At 45.6% G+C, this 23964-nt stretch overlaps 8 protein-coding genes across 8 annotated transcripts; 4 read left to right on the top strand and 4 right to left on the bottom strand.

The window, feature by feature from the left end:
* Window positions 1–9: 9 nt before the first annotated feature.
* PADG_01878 (U4/U6-U5 snRNP complex subunit PRP31) lies at window positions 10–1977 on the bottom strand (the record flags this gene model as incomplete). The annotated part of the gene is made up of 2 exons (XM_010758806.1): window positions 10–1521; window positions 1636–1977. The coding sequence occupies 2 exons, from the start codon at window positions 1975–1977 to the stop codon at window positions 10–12; spliced, it is 1854 nt and encodes a 617-aa protein (XP_010757108.1).
* A 381-nt stretch (window positions 1978–2358) lies between these two features.
* On the top strand, window positions 2359–4515 carry PADG_01877 (pre-mRNA-splicing factor CLF1; the record flags this gene model as incomplete). Its single annotated transcript, XM_010758805.1, has 2 exons — window positions 2359–4140; window positions 4264–4515. The coding sequence occupies 2 exons, from the start codon at window positions 2359–2361 to the stop codon at window positions 4513–4515; spliced, it is 2034 nt and encodes a 677-aa protein (XP_010757107.1).
* A 4070-nt stretch (window positions 4516–8585) lies between these two features.
* Window positions 8586–10733, top strand: PADG_01875 (uncharacterized protein; the record flags this gene model as incomplete). Its single annotated transcript, XM_010759313.1, has 1 exon — window positions 8586–10733. The coding sequence occupies one exon, from the start codon at window positions 8586–8588 to the stop codon at window positions 10731–10733; it is 2148 nt and encodes a 715-aa protein (XP_010757615.1).
* A 3050-nt stretch (window positions 10734–13783) lies between these two features.
* PADG_11334 (uncharacterized protein) lies at window positions 13784–14386 on the bottom strand (the record flags this gene model as incomplete). The annotated part of the gene is made up of 2 exons (XM_010759589.1): window positions 13784–14029; window positions 14219–14386. 2 exons carry the CDS (start codon window positions 14384–14386, stop codon window positions 13784–13786), a joined length of 414 nt encoding a protein of 137 aa, XP_010757891.1.
* A 385-nt stretch (window positions 14387–14771) lies between these two features.
* PADG_01874 (uncharacterized protein) lies at window positions 14772–15038 on the top strand (the record flags this gene model as incomplete). The annotated part of the gene is made up of 2 exons (XM_010758804.1): window positions 14772–14893; window positions 14915–15038. 2 exons carry the CDS (start codon window positions 14772–14774, stop codon window positions 15036–15038), a joined length of 246 nt encoding a protein of 81 aa, XP_010757106.1.
* A 4741-nt stretch (window positions 15039–19779) lies between these two features.
* On the bottom strand, window positions 19780–20610 carry PADG_11333 (uncharacterized protein; the record flags this gene model as incomplete). Its single annotated transcript, XM_010759588.1, has 4 exons — window positions 19780–19963; window positions 20110–20218; window positions 20293–20384; window positions 20471–20610. 4 exons carry the CDS (start codon window positions 20608–20610, stop codon window positions 19780–19782), a joined length of 525 nt encoding a protein of 174 aa, XP_010757890.1.
* A 739-nt stretch (window positions 20611–21349) lies between these two features.
* On the top strand, window positions 21350–21595 carry PADG_11332 (uncharacterized protein; the record flags this gene model as incomplete). The annotated part of the gene is made up of 1 exon (XM_010759587.1): window positions 21350–21595. One exon carries the CDS (start codon window positions 21350–21352, stop codon window positions 21593–21595), a length of 246 nt encoding a protein of 81 aa, XP_010757889.1.
* A 2112-nt stretch (window positions 21596–23707) lies between these two features.
* On the bottom strand, window positions 23708–23923 carry PADG_11331 (uncharacterized protein; the record flags this gene model as incomplete). The annotated part of the gene is made up of 1 exon (XM_010759586.1): window positions 23708–23923. One exon carries the CDS (start codon window positions 23921–23923, stop codon window positions 23708–23710), a length of 216 nt encoding a protein of 71 aa, XP_010757888.1.
* Window positions 23924–23964: the final 41 nt, after the last annotated feature.

Below are 23964 nucleotides of genomic sequence, written 5' to 3'. Positions count from 1 at the left end.
GTTCTAACATCATTTCTTCATTGGAACCGGGGGAGGTGCCATATTGCTTCCGCCAGCATCGACCCGCTTTTTAGATGGCAGCTCTGGAACTTTAAATTCACCATTGGAACCGCCCGTAGTGCTGCTTCCAACCTGTGTAAATGTTCCGCTTTTGAACCATCTATCCTCCTCGGCTTTTCGCTTCCTGTTAAGCTCGGCTTGGGCTTTCGGATCGACGAGCTCTAAGCCTTGTACAGGGGTAAAGGCGATTGAACTAGCTGTTCCAGCACCAGCGCCAAGCGAAGGTCCAACCCCAGCAGTCCGGAGCCCCTGTGCCCGCAGTACGCTTGCATTACCTGCACCATAACCAAAACCTCGCAGTGAGGACGCAGTTCCTCCGATTGGGGTGGCAGCTCCCCATCCCTTGTTAGGTTTGCTGAGTTTAGCCTTGGTTCTCTGGTCGATTTGGTTTGCACGAATCCTGCCATGATCCTGTTGACCAAGCATGCCCAAGCCTTTCGTACTCTCTCCAGTTCCGTAACCAACTTCCTTTTCTTCCTTTCCAAAAGCCAATCGATTCTGTGCTTTCCGGATCTCTGTCATTGCTGTTGCTTCTTTCGCCTTTCGTGCTCTTCGTCCACCCCGCTTTCTTGATGGTTTATCATCAGGTGCCGGTAGAGCTCGAGGCCCTTTATTTGGAGCAGGCTCAGTTAGCTTCTCCAGCCGGTCCAAACAAGCTTGCTTCAGCTCTTCTCCCGTAGATCCATCCGGACTACTGTGCACCCGGTCAACCCTGGCTGCCAAAACTACTTTGGCGGATACGATGCGCATCGCTTGTCGCTTAAGGTCGTTTGGGATTCCCTGAATGATAGGCGAGTGGTAGAGAAATCCTTGATGTCTGACACCTACATTAGTTGCGAAACCTGTCCCTGTTTGTTTCTTTGAACCCAACGGTGGAATATTGCAGGAAGGGGTCTTCGCTAATCCCGTAAGGCCTCCAGCATAATTGAGCAGCTGTGCTGCAGTAAGCGACCCAATAAGAACAGTTAAATTTGGTGCAAAGATATTCATTCGAGATTGCACATAGTTGGTTAATATAGCCTTGGCACGGTCGAGGGATAACATCATTTTGCATGCGTCTAGAACAGTCTTGAGTTCAGATTGAGACAGCTCTCGTCCTCGCGTTGTTGTTCCCTCGACTGCGATGATCATCAATGAAGGCCCGTCAAGAACAGATCTCAAAGTAGCGCCAACCAAGTTATCTGAAGAGGTTGACAAAGATTTGATATCGTCGAGGGGTCCATTTTGTAAAATCGCAACGGTCTTCGCGTAGTCTAACGGGTTTGTCACCAAAGTCTCCAATTCCGGAAATCTAGTTGAGTAGTGATCCCGAATGAATTTATGGACAAGAATGATCTCATTATCGATCGAGGTTGAAAGAGAGTTTGCTTCCGTAAGCAGATGATATTCAGGATTATCCTCAATCGAGCCGACTGAAGTCGTTCTTTTTTCGGGTGGTATCGATTGGTAATGGGATACTTTCTACCGTGCGAAAAGGGAGAAGTCAGGTCTATTTGTCCATAGCATCCAATGTAAACACAAAAAACATCGCAAAGAGATGGAAGATACGGAGTTCAAAGGGGAGAGAATCTTTACATCTAAAATCGGTTGTAGAGTCTTCATTAAGTTTGCCACGTTTCGTACATCGCTCACGGCCCCAAAGCGCATTTTATCAACCTTTGCCTTGGTCGCCTCAGCTTCTCCCATCTCCTGGGCCAGTTTCCCACTTGGATCTATAACAGCATCCCCATCAGCTTCTTCATCATCCACCTCCTCTTCATCCCCGTCCAGTTCCATCCCTTCACCCCGAGTTTCAATACCGCCATCAAGACCATCTTGTGTGACGCCATCCTGGAACAAATTGTTGGCTAGTTTGTGTTCATCCTCAGAACCAGAATCCTCAAAATCATTCAAAAGCTCGTCTGCTAAAGTCGCCATGATGGTCTTCAGCTATGTCGAATATGAAATCCCTTGGATCGTACGCAGACGTGTTCCTATATGAAGATAGAAGTCGTGAAGAATGAAGCTTGCTTGGGTCGGAGCTTAAAATCTAGCGCCACCAGTGAGGTGGTCAGGTGACCGGTTCACTTCAAAAGCGGTTATCAATATTTCCTTCATACAAACTCCTATCTTGTCTATGTATCATCATCTTTACAACAACACTAAATCCTCTAACCGTGCAAATAAACTCTGTTTTATACTGGAGAGGTGGGGTCGGGCGATTTTTCCGTGCTACCAGGACTGTAGATAGTGTGATTTATTCGCATAAGTTTCAACAATCTTGACATTTTCCCCCGGCCCTTCAACCATCATCCAAGCATGGAAGCTTCACGAGGCCCTCCGCGGGTCAAAAACAAGGCCCCAGCGCCCCAGCAGATATCCGCTGAACAGCTTCTCCGCGAAGCTGTGGACCGTCAAGAACCCGCCCTTCAAGCTCCTACACAGCGGTTCGCCGATCTCGAAGAGTTACATGAATACCAAGGCCGGAAACGCAAGGAGTTCGAGGATTATGTGCGACGCAACAGGATTAGCATGAACAATTGGATGAGATATGCACAGTGGGAGTTAGAACAGAAGGAATTTCGACGTGCGAGGTCAGTGTTCGAGCGGGCCTTGGACGTCGACCCAACTGCTGTGGTATTATGGATACGTTATATCGAGGCGGAGATGAAGACGAGGAACATCAACCATGCCCGGAATTTGCTTGATCGCGCGGTGACAATCCTCCCCCGGGTAGACAAGCTCTGGTATAAATATGTCTATATGGAGGAGATGTTGGGTAACATTCCGGGCACGCGCCAGGTGTTTGAGCGATGGATGTCATGGGAGCCCGATGAAGGTGCCTGGGGTGCCTATATTAAGCTTGAAAAGCGATACAACGAATTTGATCGAGTCCGGGCGATTTTCGAGCGTTTCACTGTTGTCCATCCGGAGCCGAAGAATTGGATTAAATGGGCACGGTTTGAAGAGGAGTATGGAACCAGTGATATGGTGAGAGAGGTCTACGGCCTAGCCATTGAGACTTTGGGCGAGGATTTCATGGATGAGAAGCTTTTTATTGCCTACGCACGCTACGAAGCTAAGTTGAAAGAATTTGAGCGGGCCAGAGCTATCTATAAATATGCGCTTGACCGACTACCACGTGCGAAATCTGTTGCTTTGCACAAGGCCTACACCACCTTCGAGAAGCAATTCGGTGATCGGGAGGGCGTTGAAGACGTCATCCTTTCTAAACGAAGGGTTCAGTATGAGGAACAAATCAAAGAGAACCCAAAGAACTACGATATCTGGTTTGACTTCGTCAGGCTCGAGGAGTCTTCCGGAGATGTGGAGCGTGTGCGGGATGTCTACGAACGCGCCATTGCTCAGATGCCTCCCTCGCAAGAAAAACGGCATTGGCGTCGATATATTTACCTTTGGATATTTTACGCTCTCTGGGAGGAGCTTGAAGCTAAGGACATGGAACGTGCGCATCAAATTTACCAGGAATGTATAAGGTTGATTCCCCACAAGAAATTCACTTTTGCGAAGATCTGGTTGATGAAGGCACAATTCGAAATTCGACAAATGGACCTTCAGGCTGCTAGAAAGACACTTGGCCATGCAATTGGTGCCTGTCCTAAGGATAAGCTATTCAAAGGCTATATCGACTTAGAGCGGCAGTTATTTGAGTTTGTTCGATGCAGGAAGCTCTTTGAGAAACAAATTGAATGGAGCCCTTCAAATTGCCAAGCATGGATCAAGTTTGCGGAGCTCGAACGAGGACTTGATGATATTGATCGAGCACGCGCCATATACGAGCTGGGTATCTCCCAGCCTGTTCTCGACATGCCCGAGTTGCTGTGGAAGTCATATATTGACTTTGAAGAGTATGAGGGAGAGTATGATAGAACAAGGGCACTCTATGAACGCCTCCTCGAGAAGACGAATCACGTCAAAGTCTGGATCAATTTCGCACGATTCGAAATTAATATACCCGAAGGGGAAGAAGAAGATGAGGATGAGGAAGAGAAGCCGGTTAGTGAAGAGGCGAAGCGCCGGGCCCGAATGGTCTTTGAGCGAGCGCATAAAGTATTTAAGGAGAAGGAGATGAAAGAAGAAGTATGTCGTTTTCATATTTTTGTTCACCTCCCCCTCCCCCTCCCCCTCCCCCTCCCCCCTTTCCCCACACACTTTCCTTCTCGTTCAACGTGCCAATTATGCGAGCTAACACGTTTTTCTCAGCGAGTCGCTCTTCTCAATGCATGGAAATCATTCGAACAGACGCACGGATCACCAGATGACATCGCCAAGATTGAACGACAGATGCCTAGCAAGGTCAAGAAGAGACGCAAGCTGGATGATGATCGCTATGAAGAATACTTGGATTACATGTTCCCTGCGGATGACGAGTCGTCAGCTAAACTGTCACAGATTCTTCAGATGGCGCACAAATGGAAGAAGGAGCAGGCGAGTAAGGCCAGTAAGGAGACGTGAAAGGGTGTCTATTGGTACTTGTTGGGTTGATATCTATCTGGTGTTTTTTTGCTTTTTCCTTTTGGTGTGTTTTCTATGAAATTGCTTCAGGGGTCTGTTAACTGGAATTGTATATTAAAGCGTTCCATGTACTGCTAGCTTTGTCATGTTAGAAAGTCCTTAAACATCGTCTAACGGGTCTTCATTTCGCTACTAATTTTATGGCGAATCACCATCATTTACATAACCACCCCTCAGCATCTCGTGCCTTCGCAGCAGGTGTGGCATATCAAACAGCCGACCAACCACACACCAGGCCACAATGAATGGATAATAGATGGCCCATCTTAATTCATTATTTAAGCCCCCTTTCTTCGGCAAGCATTTGTCAAACAAGGATGCCTCTCCAGCTCGTAAACTGCTGTGGATAATAGCGGCAAGCACCCATCCCACGATGCCAACCTATTCGACGCCTACTGAGTCATTGTTGCGAAGCTCCGGCAACCACCGGACAAGCCAATCGACAGCATGAAACGCACAACAGCCTAACAAAAAGATTTTCAGGCACAGCTATCCTATTGCGACAAAGTGTACTTGTACCGTTGTGGGATGCACAATGACGGATACGTAGGAACCATCGAGCGCTTTTTCGCATCTCGCTCATCCAACTTGTTAAAGGTACAGCTACCGCCGTTGCCCCAGACTCTGCAAAGAGCTATTTTGACACTCTTTCGCAACGTATTCTGCGAAATAAGCATAGGTTCATGTAGTCATATATCAAAATGAATCTTTGATCTTTATCTCAGTGGACATTAATCAAATATTCCGTCCGGAGCCAGGGCATACCTATCAAACCCTATTTTCCCAGCTCCATTTCCCTCTCCTTTAAAACTAGCTTAACTATTGCCCAGCCATTCATTCTGTCCGTCGACAAACTATATAATGACCAGCCCTGTTGGATGGGGCTGCTAAAATCTCCTGGATTCAAGGCGCAGAGAAGCTGAAGGCAAATTTAACCTAACTGCGACATCTCTAATCATCCATAGGCCGTTATTAACCGCTGGTGGCGATAGATCCTTCAAAGCTTTTCATTATGAAAGACAACACAAAATATTTCCTCTGGTTGGTCCGGCAGATATTTACTTCATATTGAGTTCAAGAAACCCCCCCCCCCTTTTTTTTTTCTCTCTCTCTTTTCATTTAATTTTATTTCCCCCCTCCCCACCTGTCAGCTGCCGTCAGGTACGGCCTGTATCCATTCCGCTGCCATTAGCAGGGACAGGAGCTAAAAACCTCTGCAGCCAGCTGGGATGAATGATGTTTACCAGAACCAGTAAGTTTTCTTGCTCCTTTTGTGGATTTTGGTCCAGCGTAGCCATTTGTGCAAACGAGCGTGCGTTCTCGTTGGGTAGATCCTCCAGCCTCGATGGAGAATCTCGCTGGCTGGTAAGTTACTGATGAGACGAAAAGAAGCTGGCAAATGCGCCTCTTCCAATTATTTTGTCTCAATTTTATCTTTCTCTCTTCCCACCCCCGCTTTCTGTACAACCCACCCTTTTTTTAGTTATGCGAGACATGGAAGCCAGAGACAAAACTATTCAACCTCCCCCACTCCCAGCGGCAGAAAACAAAATCTCGAAATAAAAAGGGGAAAAGAAAGAAATGAAAGAAAGGAAAAGAAAAAGAAAAAGAAAAGGAAAAAGAAACCCAAGAACAAAAATCAGGGTATTCTGGTTCCTTTCCATTTTCTTGCTTTCTTAACCAATTTTTCAAGAGATCGATACAGGGCACTCGCGGTACGTGTTATGGCCCGTCCATATTCGCGGCAGACCCAGTCGGACCGGTTATGTCCCGTGTTCAACACGAGTGAGAAGAGAAGGGGAAAAAACCCTCTCTTCCCCCTCCGAGGACTCAGTCTGTTGCTCACAGTGTTCAAATTGTGATTTCGAATGTGGGACCTTGGTTACACCGCATTCTATTTAGATCCATTTTTTTCTTCTGTCCCAGATTTCCGCCGTCCAGGGGGGGGGGGGGGGGTTAAGGGTGTTTCGTGATGGTGTTACCCGTTTGCAGAAACCTTGGAAGCGATTAACACCCATGGATCGATACTATAACATGGAAGGACTTAGTTTGTCAGGAAGGGATTTCATTCTCCTTCTCTTCACAATACTCTATGAAGATGAGGTTTCCCCCCCCACCCCCCCGGCCTTCGTTGTCCTGTTGGATTTTCCTTTGGGTATTTGAAAAGAATCTATATCCTGGCCCATGAGTGGGTAGATAGGTGCTCCACAATAACGGTTTAACTAGTTAATAGCAGGTATGGATCCTGTCAACGCTGCGCTCCCGCCCCTTGTTTGCGCATTGTCGGGGATCCAAGAGGCGTCCCGAACGTGATCAGGCAGGGGGAAAATCCACACACACACACACACATACGCACACAAATAAATCACCTACCTACATCCACACATTCTTGCATGCTTTGAGTGAAGATCACGATCGTGCCAAGAGTCCTTCAATAGTTAACTACTGCTCGGCTGAAATAAGAAACTAAAATACACCTCTCTTAAGTCCAAGCACTGGCAGTAAGAGCAGGATTTCAACCAAGTCGTTGTGAATGAAGTATTAAATACCGTGGTGTCGGCCTGGAATCACCCCAGGTTTAGTTACTTACTTGTATCTAGCACACTGTTTATCCGGTACTGTTCCTGAGCACAACCTTATCTGGGACGCGGCTGTATTGGCGAGTACCAAATCGTAATGTTACGGATCCCATGTAACCTTGGCCCATATTTCCAGCAAGGACGCGGGAACTTTCCCAACATCGTCTTGTCTGCTTATTTCCAGCGCGAACACACCGTACTTGAATATTAAAAGAAACGGGGATTAACTGGTTTGAAATGGGCAGAAGGAAGCATAAGAGTTGGGTGCATTGAGCTTATTTCAATGAAAATCTTGCCCTTCTTCTACCATGGAACGGAGTACGGAGCAGGCTGAGCTACCAGAGAATAGAGATCGTGCCCTGGCCTGATCGTACCAGCAATACCAGAAGCATCCAAAAATACCAGCCCGTCGTTTCATGTCCCAGCCCGTCTCCTTTTGGCTCCTCCCTCTGCCTCCCCTCTGCCCACTTCTTCTTCTTCTTCTTCTTCTTCTTCTTCTTCTTCTCCCTCTTCTTCTCCCTCTTCTTCTCCCCTTTTGTCTCCTGATCCCTCCCCAATCTCACCTCATCACAGCCGCTCCGTCCCTCTTGTGTCCGGCTGGTGTCCTTTCTCCCCTCCTTGACGGCCCTTCCATTCCTTTAACCCACTCTCCCTTTTTCTCTTCGTTGCCCTCTACTATCCCTCTCTCTATACCTCTCTCTGCTTGTTTTTATATCCCCTGTTCTCTCCTGGTTTTGAGATACAATCGGTCTGGATACTCTTGCTCTGAAGATTTTTGCTGTCCTCTCCCTGTTCTGTTTGACTTTTGACAGCTCCCATTGCACGCCTCCATGTCCCCTCTCTGAGGCTCAATTCACAATTGATATATTTTCTCTCTTCTTCGCAAGCTGGATTTTCCCCTTTTTGAATTTGCATTTCGGACAATAGGAGAGGACCATTGAGACCGTATGTGGTTTGATCGTCGGTGGTGTTGGTTGGCTACGGAATAAAACTCTTCTTGACGCGTCGAGTTAGCTTGTATCACTGTTACTTCGCTGTTGGGATGAAGGGCCGCTGTTGCTAGGACATTAATTCAGTCCCCAGTACGTGCTAAGACTCGTTTTCCTTTCATCGGGTCATTGGTATCAGTCTGGTGCATGACAAAGGCGTTTTTTTGTCTGGTTTCTGAACGAACGCTTGGAATCATCGTTGGGCAAAATTCTCCAAAACGAATTGCGACATTTTTGTGGGTGGTGTGTGTCTGAAAATCGATCTTCTACACCATGAGATAATTCCATCTTTCGAGCGGCGTCACAATCTTCTTAGGCCACGTTAACAACACCTATTCTTCGCCGGTTCAAAGTAGAGCTTCTGGACAACCAAACCCTTCCCCCCCCAGATCCCGTTTTATCTTTTAAAGACTGGGCGACCTTTATCCCCTTGCACTGCAAGATGTCTTTCCCTAAACCACCAGTCGAACTGAAGGGCCATTGTTCCGTCGTCCACGAGAATACTTTCTACATTCACACTGGCGATGCTTTTCTATCGCTACCATTGAAGCTGGGCGGAAAATGGACTACACTTCGTATGGGCGAGCCTGTATCAGAGGCGTCCTGCACTCTGGGAGGAGTGGATGGCAATCCGAATGAACCTGGTATCTATGTAATTGGCGGAAAGTCCAAATCAGCTGACTTCAGTGGCGTTCAGCTCTATTCGCTGGGAGACAATAAATGGAGAACATTGACGCTGAGCGCCAACAACACGGATATCAAGAATCGCGTTCATCATGATGTGATATACCTTACTTCAATCTCCTCACTCTTGGTCTTTGCCGGGAACCAGGATGGAAGTACAAACCCATCTAGCCAGACTTTCTTGATATCCGCTGCTCCTCCATATACAGTGGAGGCGTTCAACTCAGCAGTTACTCCATCCGTTGATCCATTACTGCTCCCTTGGCGCGATGATGCTGCCTTTATGGTTGGAGGTGGTCCCGATAACACCCGGACATTCACCTTCAGCAGAATCGAAGGATGGCGAGACACCGGAGTCAGCCTAGCAAAGCCTTTGGAAGCGAAGTCGAAAACTCAATGTTCTATGTTGATTGGCGCAGATGGTTCCAGGGTACTCATAGTTTTTGATGTCAGTAAGTCGCCCAACTCAGTGTCACGATATGTGATACTACGTGCAGGCGGCCTTCCGGCGGCCCCTGGTGAGGAAATCGGTGGCAGAGCCACCGGGCCATCGAAAAGACAAAGACGCGATATTACTCTCACAAACTTTCCCAAATACAATAATAAGAACGCCCCGAACATCACCCGAAATGATTTTTCACTTGCTCAGGATAGGAATGGACTGGTTGTTATTTCTGGCGGCAATGATGAAGAACCGTTGAGTATTTTTGATCAGGCTGAAAATAGCTGGGTTGATACGACAGAGTTGCTTCTGGGAGTTAACAGGACATTGAGCAGCGTTCCCACGACCACTTCAACGTTTCCATCTACGTCTGCATCGATTGAGCCAACGTCGACTTCTTCCTCTATTGGCTCCTCTGAGCTAATACCCAATACTTCCAACAAGAGGACGTTGGCCATAGTTGGCGCAACTCTTGGGGCAATTTTGGGTTTGGCCGCAGTTCTGATATTCATCCTTCTCTTCATCGGTTGGAGAAAGCGACGGAATCGGTTCATGAAGCGGGGCAAGAATGGATATCAAGAGGATAAGGACCGATTAAGCTTCCAAGATCAAGGAATGGAGCCATTGACACGCTCCATACAGCCGATCGCGAGAGGACCCGTCCCGTCAGCCGATTCATGGGCGATTATGTCTGGTCAACTTGTTGACAAACCGTTCCAAGCTGCTACTCCTGCCCAGCCCAGTCCAACGCTGGGGCTAGCGGAAAAGGAAACGGGCAGAGCGCCTCTTCGACAAATACAGACAACTAACCTTCCTGGTCAGAATTCAACCCCACTTTCTGGGGACAAGGAAGCTACTCGAGGAGATCGACGCACCGATGAAGGATGGAGTAAATATTTCCAGGGCGAAAATGATACGCAGATTTGTGGAAGCATATCTCCCAGGTCGTCCGCTTCTACCCTAATGTCCAAGTCAGACTACAGGAATAGCGGATGGCCTGAGCTCTCGACGGACGTCACACCTTTAAATGTTCAAACTCAAAATGTCGGTCGCGTTCCCTCGGGCAGCCCCAGCACTGAGCACCCACCAAAATTCGGCGAAACGCTTGTCATCCAGCAGGGATTGAAGGCAAAAATCTCTAGCGGAGATTCCATCAGCGTCGTTTCTGATTACTATGAAGACGACAAGTACTCCTCCGGCGTCCCGGCAAGCATACACGAAAACTCAGGCTGGCCTTCCACGGGAGACCAATTCCGCGACGACCGAGTTCCAAGCAGCAATTATTCTAGCAGCTTGTACCAGACACCTGGTCTATCGACTCAGCCAAGGCGGGAACGTCCAATTACCCAGTGGCCAACTAATGATCAAGAGGTTTCGAGCTCGCAAACGCAAGACCGCTCACAGCCTCAGAAGGCCGCGAACTCAGATATAAGCTGGCTTAACCTTGGGGCCGCCGCACGATAGGTCGTCGAATATCATTTTGCCCCCTATGGCCAGTAAATTTCTGGTCCTATCTTCCTCCTTTAATGGTTAATCTTGAAATCTTCCGATATTCCCTCCCCTGTCAATCTGCCATCAATTAATCCCCATCCAACCGTGATCCACCACAATTTTATGGATCGGTAGACCTCTCTAGTCTTCGATACCAACGCCAACTCTGATGAAGGTTTTCATTTTGTACTATCATTCTAGTTGGTGTTGCTGCTTCTACTGCGTTATCCCCACATGACCAGCTGCGTCTCCCCTTTTCATATCTTTAATTACTTCAATTCTTTGTATCAGTAATACCTTCCTATTTTCTTGACTTTTTTTCCTGCTTTTTTTTTTCTGTTTACTTTTTTCTTTTTTCTCTTTTCTTTTCTTCTATTACCACTATTTTTTTTTGGTCAGAGCGGCAGTCAGTTTCATGCAGTATATATACAATGTCACTCAAACATCCACCCCTAGTCAAAAACCATTGTCATTATCTCTCTACCCCGATCTCTCTCCTTCTCTCTTTGGCCGGCTCACTCGAATTCGTTAAACGGCTTTCCGTTAATGTATCCAATCTTCGTCAATGTCTCTTTTTCGTTGCATATCATGATATGCAACTATTTTTTTTGTCTTTCGTATTCGCATTTCCCGCCTCTCTGCGTTGTAGTCGCCCGTCACTTTCCGTCCATAACCAATTCCCTCTCCTTTATTCCATTTTGTCTCTTTCTTCTTGATTTCCCTTACACTATACTGTAAGCTGAAGGGTCAAAGATCTCTTCTATCCGTCTACCTATGTGTCTTCTAGATTCATAACTAAAATGAGTTTGAATGAACCTCCTTATTTCGTTATTCCCTTTTCCCCATTGTTTTTTTTCTCAGCAATGTGTGTGTGTGTGTTTGTATGTCATTAGCTTTGACATGTTTGTCAGAATGAAAATGGAACATGGGTCAGGAGCAGGAGGAAAAGGATCCTTAAAAGAAATATTTGGAATTTCCTTTTCGTGTTTGCCGCTTTTGACTTTGGTTTGTTCAACTGAACTTCTCAGTGGGATTCATTTAGATACAAATTCATGTCAATTAAGTAGAGACAAGGAATTCCATACGCTTCTTATTTGAATGACTACTTAGATGCCTGTTGCTTTTTGATTTTTAAATCGTTGCTGCCTAGCTCGACTTTTCACTTTTTCTGATGATGCTGTGGCTAATATTATATGAACCGATATTCGTCTTCGGCTTGCAGATGGCAAGAAACAGGGAGAAAGAAGGAAACGAGGGGAATAGTACTGGAATAGTAATGTTTTGAGCCCGTAGAAAGTATGATATGGGTTTGATAATCATCTTCCTGTTGTCGCTAACCCATATGAATAGTAGAAGGAACAATAGAACTTAATCCACAATGCGGGGATGGTGTTCAACATCACTGGCCTGTACGGGGATGTCTTTATGCCGCTCTTTTCTGAATTAGATATATGGAATCAAAAATCGAAAGAGTAATATCCAAATTTTCTTATTCTTTTCTTTTCTTTTCTTTTTCCCTTTTTCACTCTTCACCCGTTTTTTCTATTTTGTTTAGCTCAACTGTTACATTACACAATAGGAGATAGAACATGGAGGAAGACGAAAATGAAAGGAAAAAGGATAACGGCATGACTTGCAGACACACAGGCATCGTGGCTGAACCCCCAATGCTTTCAGATCACTAGCTGAACTTTCATTGAAAATGCTCGAGTTGAACTTGGATCTCCAAAACGTCCTCCAGACCGCCCACCCCATCCAACCCCTGGAGCTCAATTTCTTGTGACCAAACGAAGAAGTAAGGACTCTCTAGGATAGCGTGTCTAGTTTTGCATGGTCCTTTACTACCTGCTACAAAGCGCAGCCCATGGTGAATTCCGGGAGCTGCTTGATGTCTATCGTTCTGCACAAAAGCGCCTGCAGCTAGATGAAAAATTGGTGCCGTCCAAGGAGTCATAGTAATCATCAACTGAGAAGTCATGTACGGGATAAGCCCCGGGTAGCCAGAAGCTGAGATGGGATTCTCATGCTCTTACATGATTTGATGGCGCTCTTTGGTGAGAGTACGCTGGGCGGGACAAGAGAGAGTTAGCAAGAGGCCTGAGCCTTCTCATCCAGTTCTCCCTGAGTCTCCAAGCGTTATGAATGATGATGATGATGATGTGGAAAGTGGTGTTGCCGCCTCGACAAAGGGAATGAGAAACAATATTCAGTGACAATTTTGCGCGCTCCCAAATCTAGTTCATGGTCATCAATCAACACCCAAACTCTGGCAGGTTGAGGCTAATAAATCACAAGTAAACAGCTCCCAGAGGTAATTACAGACCCTCATATTTTTGGAGGGTCGGCTCGGTCAACAATGCGAGGGCCCAAGAGAGAAAGGATATTTTCACCTCTTGAAGGAGGTTCTCATCTCAGGGAAGACTGCGCCCACACCTGCAATGTAGGCGGAAGAATGCATGAGAAATGAACCAGTGAGGGATAAATGACTGAAATGAATTATTAACACAAATTGGCCAGACCAAATAAGGGATCAGCCACAAGGAAAGAAAAGCAGAAACTCAACAGTCAGCGAGTATTATAATATAATCATAACATAAAACTAATCAGAATATTGAAAGGTTGCCAATATTTTCTTTCTTTTTTCTCTCAAAATGCCCCGGGTCAGTTTGCAACAGACATTTGACGGCAAAAATGCAGAGCATTGCCCTGTTTGTCCATCTAACCATCAGGATGAGGCAGATTAATTGAGAAAATATGAAAATAAGAAAGAGGGGAATAATAAAGTGGGACTAGAGAGGCCTTTTTCTTTTCACACATCCATCACCTCCGATTCGTTAGAAGTTATGCCATTATTTGCCTCTGTCGAGGAGGGGTAAAGATCCTAGTAAATAATATCAAATCTTGGGTTTTGCTATGAGCAAGGTCCCTTTTATCGAAAGATCATTCGTTATTGAAGATAAAAATATGAAGGGCAATGAGGGTCAAGTTTTTAAAAGTACCGAAGACAAATCCCGATATTAGTCTTACTCGGACCATGTAAGCGGAGTTCCATGCTCCCTACAATTCTTCCTAGTAAGTCTGAAGCTTCTAGGTGAAACCACATAGAAACGAAAACCGGAGAGCCAAGAGAGGCGTTGCTTGCTGTCAAGATACGCCATTTTCTTCGCCTGAATGGCTGTCGCATTTGATTGGAAAATTTCAGACGGCGAGAGGAGATGATGAAAAGTTTCAGCAAGATAATTGATGGATTGACCAAGAGACATCTGGAGCTAGCGATGCGATGTTAGTGCTCGTTCCGCCACTCCATCGTCTCAAGAGATATTGCTGAACATCATTTGCAGGCGATAGAAAGGGAGTAAGCCGAAGATTAGTTATGCGGGAAAGGTTCCGCACTTTAGAAAGCTTCAAGCTCAGTACCCTTAAACGGTGTAAAATAAATAAATAAATAAATAAAAAACCTTTCTACCCAAAAATCCAAGTTTAGTTTGCTCCTTCGATTTACGAGCAAAATCCAAGGGCTCAGCAATGAGCCAATTGTTGAGACTGGATCTAGATATTTCCCCTCCAGACCCTCTTCTCGTATCCTGATTCTTTTGCTTTCCACAGGCGTTCTTGGTAGCTGCCATTTGAAGCTAGACACTGGCGATGATCGCCCATCTTATACGCCCTATCATCTATGTGGCATTCTTGCGATTTCTCCATAATCCGCGTTGACTGTGGGGGGCTGTAAGGTGTTTTTCCTCAGGAAGACAGCGGGATATTGCAAGCAGTTCTCTTATCTCCGCTTCAATAGTAACTAGCTATTGCTGGGAATCCTTGCCCCGATAATCTGTGGGTTGAGCTTAAGCAACCTGGGACCCTGGACATGAAATTTCTGGATGCGTTTCAGCCATCCCCTCCAAGGTTTTGTTTGCCAGTGGATTTCTCCGTGTGGAGAAGAGTGGCGCGGATGCTGTTGTTTTCCCCATCGAGGCAAGGTGAGAGGATTCAGAGATGGACCCAACCTGCACCATGATGTACGTGGATGCAGGAAATGACATAGACTTTCGGCATAATTGGTTAAGGCTCAAGCGATCCTCGCCTATTCAAGCGCAGCCAGAATTCGACGGCTTAAGGAACGGAAAATACGTGATGTAAGAAATTAGTTGGACTAGTCCAGGGTCTGGCAAAGTCTATGTTTGTCAGAGAAACGACATGCTCGACTGGGGATTTCAAACGCAACTAGCTGGGGCTGAGGGTAAGAGAAGCACGATTGAAGATGTGACCCATGATGCATAAAAATACGTAAAACGCGGGGAAAGGGGTAGACATTTGTAAAATAAATAAATAAATAAATAAATAAATAGATAAATAAAATAAAATAAAATAAAGATAAGAGACAGAAACGCTGTGGGGATTATCTTTTTTTTTTGTCAGCTTCAGATGTTGGCAGCCCCTGCAGCACTGCCTGGTAAGACCAACAAGTATGGCTTTTCTGTTGTGCCACTCAAAAGCTGCATGCATGGATTGATTTCTTCGAACTTCATGCCCAAATTCCCTTTACTTCTTGGTTCTTTGAAAAGTATTGGGAATGTCTGAATCCCATTTCTATGATGGCATTTCTTTTATCACACGCCCCTTTGGATGCTTAAATAAAAACCAGCAGTTGGGATACCAAGCCGTGTAATCAAACGTGGGTTAACCTCTGTAATGAAAGAATCCATATACTTCCCATTCGAGATATCTCTTTTGCGAATGCTTGTTGCAGTATATCTTTAATAATGACGGCTTTCATGTGCATAACAGGTCTGAAAACTGAAAATAAGAGACCTAATTCATGATCGATGTTGGCTCAGAAGCCAGTAATAGTTGTTGGAAAGTTGATCAGAGTGGAAATCATGAATTAGTGTGGAAGCATAGCTTATTTACTCCTATTCGCACTCAGCAAGAGAGTGCAGGGATCACCCTTCTCTCACGGTGGACCCAAGCAACATCTACCGGAGCTAAGTCAGTTGTATCCTAGTTCCAAAGGACAAGGTGACATCGAAACCCGGACTGCCGAATGCACCTTTGGCGCTGCTGTTGGCAGACATCCAAAGAAAGACGCGGAATGCCCCGCTCAGAAAATATTACTCACCCACAAGCGCGGCTATCCTTCAGGGTGTATGATCGCATCTTTTTGGTATTATCTGTCAGAATAAAGGACATCTAATATCACTGAACCAGATGAATGCATGATGTTCTTGAGAGCAAATCGAACTATGAGAATCGTTAATGAGTTTGCCTCGAATAACTACCACATCGAATATTTTGCACATATCAACAGGGGCCTTGTGGGCTAAGCCACTGATGAAACTGCCATTTTGCGCAACAGTAAGCCCAGCTCTTTGATACGAGGGGGATTGGAGTGACTTTGGATGAAACAATAGATGGCGATAAGTTGGTGGGATGACATCCATTCATTCTTTGAAATTTGATTCTGAATCATGGGGGGAAAAAAGTCCCTAATTGTCCATATATATACTGCTATTAAATAATTATTGAATAATGTTAGCACGTACTTAACTCAGGTGTTCATTTATGTTCAAGGCATTTTTGCTGTGGATTATTCCAATATGTGCAGTAAAATAGTACTTAGCCTTACGGAGAACTAAGTGGGAATGCGATCAGAGAAGACGTCACGTGGATACTTTTCCATACTACAGTACCTTCTCCGATATTTGACATAATAGTGCACAAGATTATGGAGCAGTCAGCAGGATACATGCTTTGCCAGGGAAGTATGCTGGATTGGATTGGAATGGAGAAGCTATTCGTCTTGGTCCCCCGGCTCACTCCGATTGCTCAGGAATCTTCACCTGATCAAGGCGCACTTCTTTGTATGGAACGTGGCTTTGCGTGGCTTTTTTGCACAGAGATGCTCCTTAAGCTCTCTCTTCCTGGTTTTCGAGTGGTTTTGGGAAATCATATAATAGTATGATAGCTAAGCAGACCCTATTCTCTTTGGCGTTTCATGGCAGAGGTCTAGAAGGTGGGCGGAGAATCTAAATAGCCTTCGTCTAATTAGACTTCTTCTAGGTTTCTTCTGGAAGTAATGAAAGGGTGGAAAGTTAAGGGCTAGTGTGTTATTGGTTTAGCGGCCACGTTTTAAGGTGAGTAAAGCGGACATGCTCCACTTTTCAGGGTTTCTCCCATTGGGCAATTACGCATTCTTACTGGGTAACCCGACTTCAGCCCAGGATTTCAAGATTGGCCTCTTTGATCAAGCAATTCATTTTTCTGCGCTGAAATTGTATAAAACGTGGAGCGGAGGTAAGATCTGTCTCCGAATATGAAACCAGTGCATGAGCCAAGAGCCCTGAGGAAACCAACTTTTCTGCATTAATTGGGGGGTGGGTTTCGTGATGACACAGCAATCTGGGTCCCTGCAACCCCCGTACTCAGTGCATTATTGTTTGTGCTGCACCAGAGGACAGGCTGATTGCTAGCAAAGAAAAGCTCGAGTCAGCCAGCTTGTGTTGTAAACGGCTTGTGTATACACAAACATTCCATCTTGGGATGCCAAGTTCCTGAGTTAACTGCTCACAAATGCGCTCTCCAAATTCTTACCATATCAATAACCTCAACTTTCACGGCGTCTCTTATAATTGCCTAAACCTAGCAGTAACGCCAATCAATAACAAATATAGCGTCACGGATATCGGCAAAGACTGGGTTTTCTGGCCACGTAGCTTTTCATGGTGCAAGTACCATCCCGGCCGAAAAGGCAAATCAAGAATACCAGGATGATGATGGGGGTCTCTCGAGGCAATATGACATGCGTTGGGGGACCTTTTCATCAAGAAATTGCCACAATATCAGTACTTTGTCAGTCCGGGAACTTGCTTTTGGGAAAGTTAGAGGGCTATTTCCTTGACCATGGAAGTTACAAGTTCCCATTTACCATCGAACTGCAAGAATAATTACATCACCCTGCGCTCCCTCCAATGCACTGGAATATTTTCACGGCTCTTTGCTTTTGATTAAATCCCCTTTGTCTTTCCGTTTGTAGTGGCTTGCAATGTGATATACACACGGAGGGTTAGTTCTCCGAACAACCTAGCAGCGACTGGGAGAAAGGCAGCCCTGGATTACTAACTATATTTACTGAATAATGGAAGCAGTGGCTTCCTCGTCTTGGTCTGAAGGATTCTGTTTGTTATCATATCCAAATAGCTATCTGTAGATCAGAACTGTGGCTTGTTTCAGACGGCCAGTGGACACGATATAGAAAACCAACGAGGGAACAGGCAATGAAGGTGATTAGCGGAAAGAACGATTCTAGATGTCTTCTAGAACCATTGAAGAGTGAAGGCAATTATCATGTAACTTACTAGCCAAAAATCCTTCAAATAGCTGTGGGCTAGATCTCCAACGTTCTTTTCTTAAGCACAACAGCTTTTAATTTGATATCTCGCGTCTTAGATGAAGCCCTCAATGTAACGCTCGTTTCAAGATGTCCATGGACGACCACATTTCTATGGGTGTATTGAATAGACACCGAGAATGTAAACTGTTCCTCCATCTTACAAAGCTATGCTCATACAACCTGATTACGTCAGAATCTCCAGGGAGGTGACGGTGCCTAAGTGCCCAATTGAGGGTTCATTCATGAATGATGGGAAATCAGCGCTAAATCACTCACCGTTTGTTGCCCAGTAAATGGCACACAAACTCTGCTCATACTCGAACAGCATACAACAGTATTGTTGAAAAATGCCTCAGGTTGAATAATTTTCTCTTTTCCCTTAAACTACACAACCCCCTGAGATTGATGTTCATTTTCACATCTGTATGGACTATACACAACCACTTTAAGCCTCCAAATATAGACACAATCCAATAAATATTCTTAGACTGTTTGAAGAAAACTGCCATCGTTCAAACATGAAAATCAATGTGGTCCATTTTAATAGAAAGAGGAGAAGGAGAAACTTGAAAAACTGACAACAACTCATTTATCGAAAGTGTTTATTAATGTGCTGGGTACCCCATCAGAACTATCAGGTTTCAGGGTGAAACTTAAGACATTTATGCCTGAGCATCTGGGAGGTAAAGTAGCAATCCCGGTCCTTGAAGAGTCTCTGTTTTCTGCGTCTCATGTTTTAACAGCTTTACCCTGTCCTTTTACCAACAGAGATCTGTAAAGTTCTTAGTCAATATTTCAATCTTCTTGGAAAAATTTCAGAAAATTGATGGATATTCCCCTAATAATCCAGATGTTTTTTTTTTCGCCTTAGAAAGGACTAATACCGTCGATGGTTTTATATGTGTTCCACACGATATCCTGAGTTCGGGGAATATGCGTGGAATGAGGGCTCACGATGGTCAACCTTGGAAAAGGTAGAGAATCGTTACAAATACACCACCGTAGCCCTTCCTAGGAAGACCCGTTAGCAATCCCTGAATGCTAACTAATTACCGCAACATTGACTTTTTGAAGTAAGCGGTCAAGTGATAAGATCCATGACATGGGAATGAGGAGACCCTGATTGCGACCCTGAACTTTATTTAGTTCAATGATTGTCATGCAGTTTTTCCCTTTCTTGAACACCACCAAAAATCCGTGTCAGCTTATGGACTGGGACCCGACGCCGACAATGAGTGGGAGCAAACAAATGACCCGAATACGAAATGCATGTGAGGTAGGAAATTTTCTGAAATTGTTCGGTGTTTCAATTTCCGCAGGTGCTAATAGTTGACGATAGAGCAGCTGAGGCTACCCGTCAGTCCTCAGAGCATCTAATCGCAGGAGAGTTTCTGACATGGGGGGTTGGGGGGGTTGGGGGGGGGGGGTTCCTTTTAACTCCTGTTAACATTACGCAGCATAGCCATATAATATTACATGAATCGTCATGGGAATGTAAAGGGATTTGATACTGATATGCGGCTTAGTGAAGAAACCCTTGAGCAGTGCCAGGCAGCAGAGCTCCAGGTTGCATGGATGTTGAATGGTGAGCCTCCTACTCCATCAAACACAACACCGTTTCATCACCCATGGTTATATTGATGCTCCGTGAACAAGAAAGGTTACGTTGGGATATTGGGTTGCTAACATGCCATTTTGAAGGATTGACACAACGTCTGGATCCCGGTCCGCCCTCTTGTCTTGTTTGGGTTGGCCATTGTAATTTTCGAAGACCTTGTCATTAACCGTGTTTTTGGGGTGGTACTGGAACGGAAATCTTTTGCCGTTGATTTGTGTCCTTAATAAAAACCCCACCTTTCTTTTTGTTTTCATTTTATTGCTCCTCTTTGACGCAAATAGAGGATTCGCGGTCACTGTGAGGTGTCCTTCGATGTCTCCGACAGGCTCATTTTTACCTCTTACATTGCAAAACTGCCAGGCAACGTATTAATGAAACCCACCGCAATATCAGTTGCAGCTCGTTTGATACTTGGTTGTTTGGGTCTGATGTCTCGTAGGAGAACGCAACAGGCTAGAGGGCTTTAGTTATCAGCATCAGAGCAGACAAGCGATTGCTTTGTGGGTAGCTGGGGTTAACCACCACACCCAACATCATGGCATTCTTCTGTTGGAAATGAATTGTAAAAATCCCATAAAAGCCTTCTCTCCCCAAATGGCATTTATTGGAACTGGCTAATCTGGCGTAGTGGGTGAATAGTTAGGCCAGATCGGCATTCCGTTTCGACTAGCGGAGTATAAACTTTCGTAATTAGTTATCCCTTACTGCCAGGGTGGAAGTAGGGCCATGTTATGGTCGGAGTACAGGTCATACATGGAAACCTTCCCTCCCAATACCGATTTGCCGACGGGCTGTAAGCGGCGGGCAATAGTGAAAGGAAAAGCGCAGGACAAACCGCTACCCATTGTGGAAGTATGTATAAACCTATAATCGCAGTGGCTGGCAACAGAAGCCAACTATCAATCTAGCTTCCGATGATTTGCCTCGTGGACATCACACGAGTTCTTGGATGCAATCACCACCAAAAGCGCAACCCCTAGAAAAAAGAAACAAAAGGAAAACAGGGACTTGTTTTTGTTTTGGCGCCGAATGGCGAGAAGTCCATAACTACCCCACTCCCGAGGCTCCTGCAGATCGGAAGCTCTTTAGACTCATCACGTCTGAAAATGGGGCATGGCAGCGGAACCAGAAATGCAGAACACGGTTTGATGCCAGATGAAGTCGGCTATTCAATGTTGTCGATTACGGGAAGTGGATAAAGGGATGAATCATTGGCCAAAAGTCCGAAATCTAAGAAATGGATCACACGATCTAAGTATTTCTTTTCGCAGCCAGGGGCCAAAAAGCAGGATCTTTCCATTCCATGGGAGGTGTGAGCTCGAATACCGCATGGCTCCCACGCTCCAAGTTAAAAAAGGGAGGTCGAGTCGAAAATTCATGTCCATGGCACCACAAATGATATTGTGGATGCCTTTTGTCCTGCACATATCTCACATGCTCACAGTTTTCCGACATGCAGCTTCTCTCGGGGCGTGTCATGCTATGAAAGTGGGCGAGGGGGCTTAAGCAGATACGACGGTCAAGTTGGCAAGGAGAAGAGTTGTACAACCCACCAGATCACGGTTTCATCTGAATTCATGTGCAATGGTTGCATTATCTACTGTGCGTATACCTAGGCACACACTTATACACAGGACCTCCAAAAGCACGGGAAACACACACACCGGCTTAACCATCTTCAACCTCTGTATCGCTGGCACGGAAAACTCCGCTTTCTCGACTGGTAAGGCTGAAACGGAGATTGGAACGGACGGCTCCATCAGTGGGATTCTGCGGGGCAAATTTGTGATTCTCACATTGTCCGACGGCGAAGATGGCGATGGGGAATAGAGGCTCACAGCACTACAGAGTATTTTACTTACTACTGGGAAATACGATTAAAACATGGAAGCGTCCTCCGTCCTCCGTACCTCTGTGTAGTTATGCCTTAGAGGGATGGATAAGACTCTGTCACCTTTCGAAATCACATTTTTGGCACGCGCGAGATGGACCCTTGTGTTCGAATTCTGCTGTCCATGACGAGATCGCCCTGTTTTGGGGGAGCAGATGAACTTGAAGTGAACAGGGGTGGGGTCACCCGAATCCCAAGGATTATAGGGGTTGGGGGGGGGGGGGGGGGAGGGCCTGAATGACAGCAGGTCTTCATAGCCCTGGCAACTAAGTTATACGTACATGTAATGCACAGCAACAGGTGAGTTATCATTGCATTGCCAAGTAAAACATATGTGTAGGAACAACAACAAATAACAGGAGCCCATCCGGGGGAATGAAAATACTCCTGGGAGTCTGGAGATAAATACGTAAACTCAAGCATCGGTTTTGGGGGACCAGACTGAAGTTAACGGCATCCTTTGCGAGCGTTGCAAGAGAGCACCGGAGGTTTTTCCATCCGCCTGAACGGAGCCACAAGGTTAAATGAATATATGCTTTCAGCATTCAGGGACCACCAAGACTATACGGATCCCTTAATCATATTAGTGAAAATCGCTCCGGACCACCGCTAAAATGGGCACTTTCGCCCCTACCCGCCCCACCAAAGCAGCCCTAACCCACTAAGTGCTCGAAAACCACGTTATTGACTGGAATTTGATCCGGAACTAATCTCACATTACAGAGGGCGTTTGCTAATTAATTAGAACCTCGATGCCTCATACGCGACTGTTACCCAGTCGTCGGATCTTCCCCCCCCCCAAATCCCGATGGTTCAAGGGATGAGCCAACTGTGGATTGTCGTCATGCCTGGCGACAAGAGAGGGCTATGGATGCTTCAATTCCAACCCAACCCCTCCCCTCTCAAGTGGCTTGCGGTGCCCGCAAAACAAATTCTAGCTCATCGTATTGATTCCAATAATCATCCCTTGCTTGTCAACGCGATGGGCAAAACCTTGAAAGGGATTGGTCTGCAGCCATGAACCATGAATTACCATGTGTCTTCTAACGCCACACACATCTGTGGATCACATTTCCCCTAACAGCTTCAGCTTTCAGTTCTTGGTTTCCAATATCTTAACGACCGCTGCAAGTTGCTTGACACACCAGCAAGGATGCTATTTTCTTTTTCCTTTTCCTTTTGTTTTCGCACTTGATCGGGAGTGTGACCAATGGGTTGATCGCTTCGTCAACCTCATTCATTTAAGAGAAAGAAAAATCATGGATGAGGCTGTTCAGCAGTTCCGAGAATGAGCAGCAGCAGCAGGGTGCAAAACTCTTTACCATTTGGAAATGTGCGGAATCCTGTGATAATCCAGTATTTTGTTCTGGCTAGAGCCAGAGGCGGAATCAGATTTATAACACAGTGAGGCTGGAGTTCCTTTGCTCTGAGTCTATGGTAAACGCCTTGCTTCTCCCCCCACGCGTATCTTCTTCCTATTCTTATTTGCTTTTGCTTCGCATTTTCCCGGTCAATAGCAGCAGGGCAAGATGGGATAGCCCCTGGCGCAAATCTGACTCCCTAGAACGTCGCTGAGGGTTCTTTCGTTTCTAGTTCAACTATCATTATTACACTCTGCTCCAGCACTAACGATATATCTACATGGTTCTTCTCCATGGATCCGGCAGTAGAAGACGCCTCTAGATCGTCTTCCACCATCTTGTTTCATCTTGAATCCCTCCTCCAAAACAGACTATGTACCCCCCTCCCCCCTCCACGTCTCCGATAATTTCTGGGTCATATTTGAGCTGTTAGCCTTCCCTCCTTGCACCAGCGCTCTACGTGGATCTTTCCTTGAAAAAGTCAAGAAAAGGAAGATAATAATTAATTAAATTATTACTACTACACTACTACACTACTACTATTATTATTATTATAAATTTTGGTTGGTGGTATTTAGCATTGATTATTGCGCTTATAGACCTTCCCCAACCCGTCCTTTTTATCCGCTCTGCTTATTTTCCTTTCGATGACTCCTATTGATCTATATCATTCTGCTCAATGATTTTTGTTTAACCTGAGTGTGCACGAACCTTCTCTGTCATTTGTGTTGCAACCTGCTTTGGACTGGTTTCCAATTTCTGTCCAAGATTGTGCTCCCGCTGCCTTCCAATCCCTTCCCCTTGATAGCCTCGACCCTGATTATTATCGTTCTTGATTGTCAATGGTGATATATCGTTCGGAAACGATAATATTTCAACCACGACCCCAATTTCTAAACTTCCCATATTCCGGGATCTATCGCTCTGTGGATATCTTTCCTGCTTAA

The sequence above is a fragment of the Paracoccidioides brasiliensis genome (genome assembly GCF_000150735.1).
Source record: "Paracoccidioides brasiliensis Pb18 unplaced genomic scaffold supercont2.2, whole genome shotgun sequence".
NCBI classification, from domain to species: domain Eukaryota; kingdom Fungi; phylum Ascomycota; class Eurotiomycetes; order Onygenales; family Ajellomycetaceae; genus Paracoccidioides; species Paracoccidioides brasiliensis.
The sequence above is the reverse complement of the archived record's forward strand: the minus strand, read 5'-3'. Positions and strand labels throughout refer to the sequence as shown.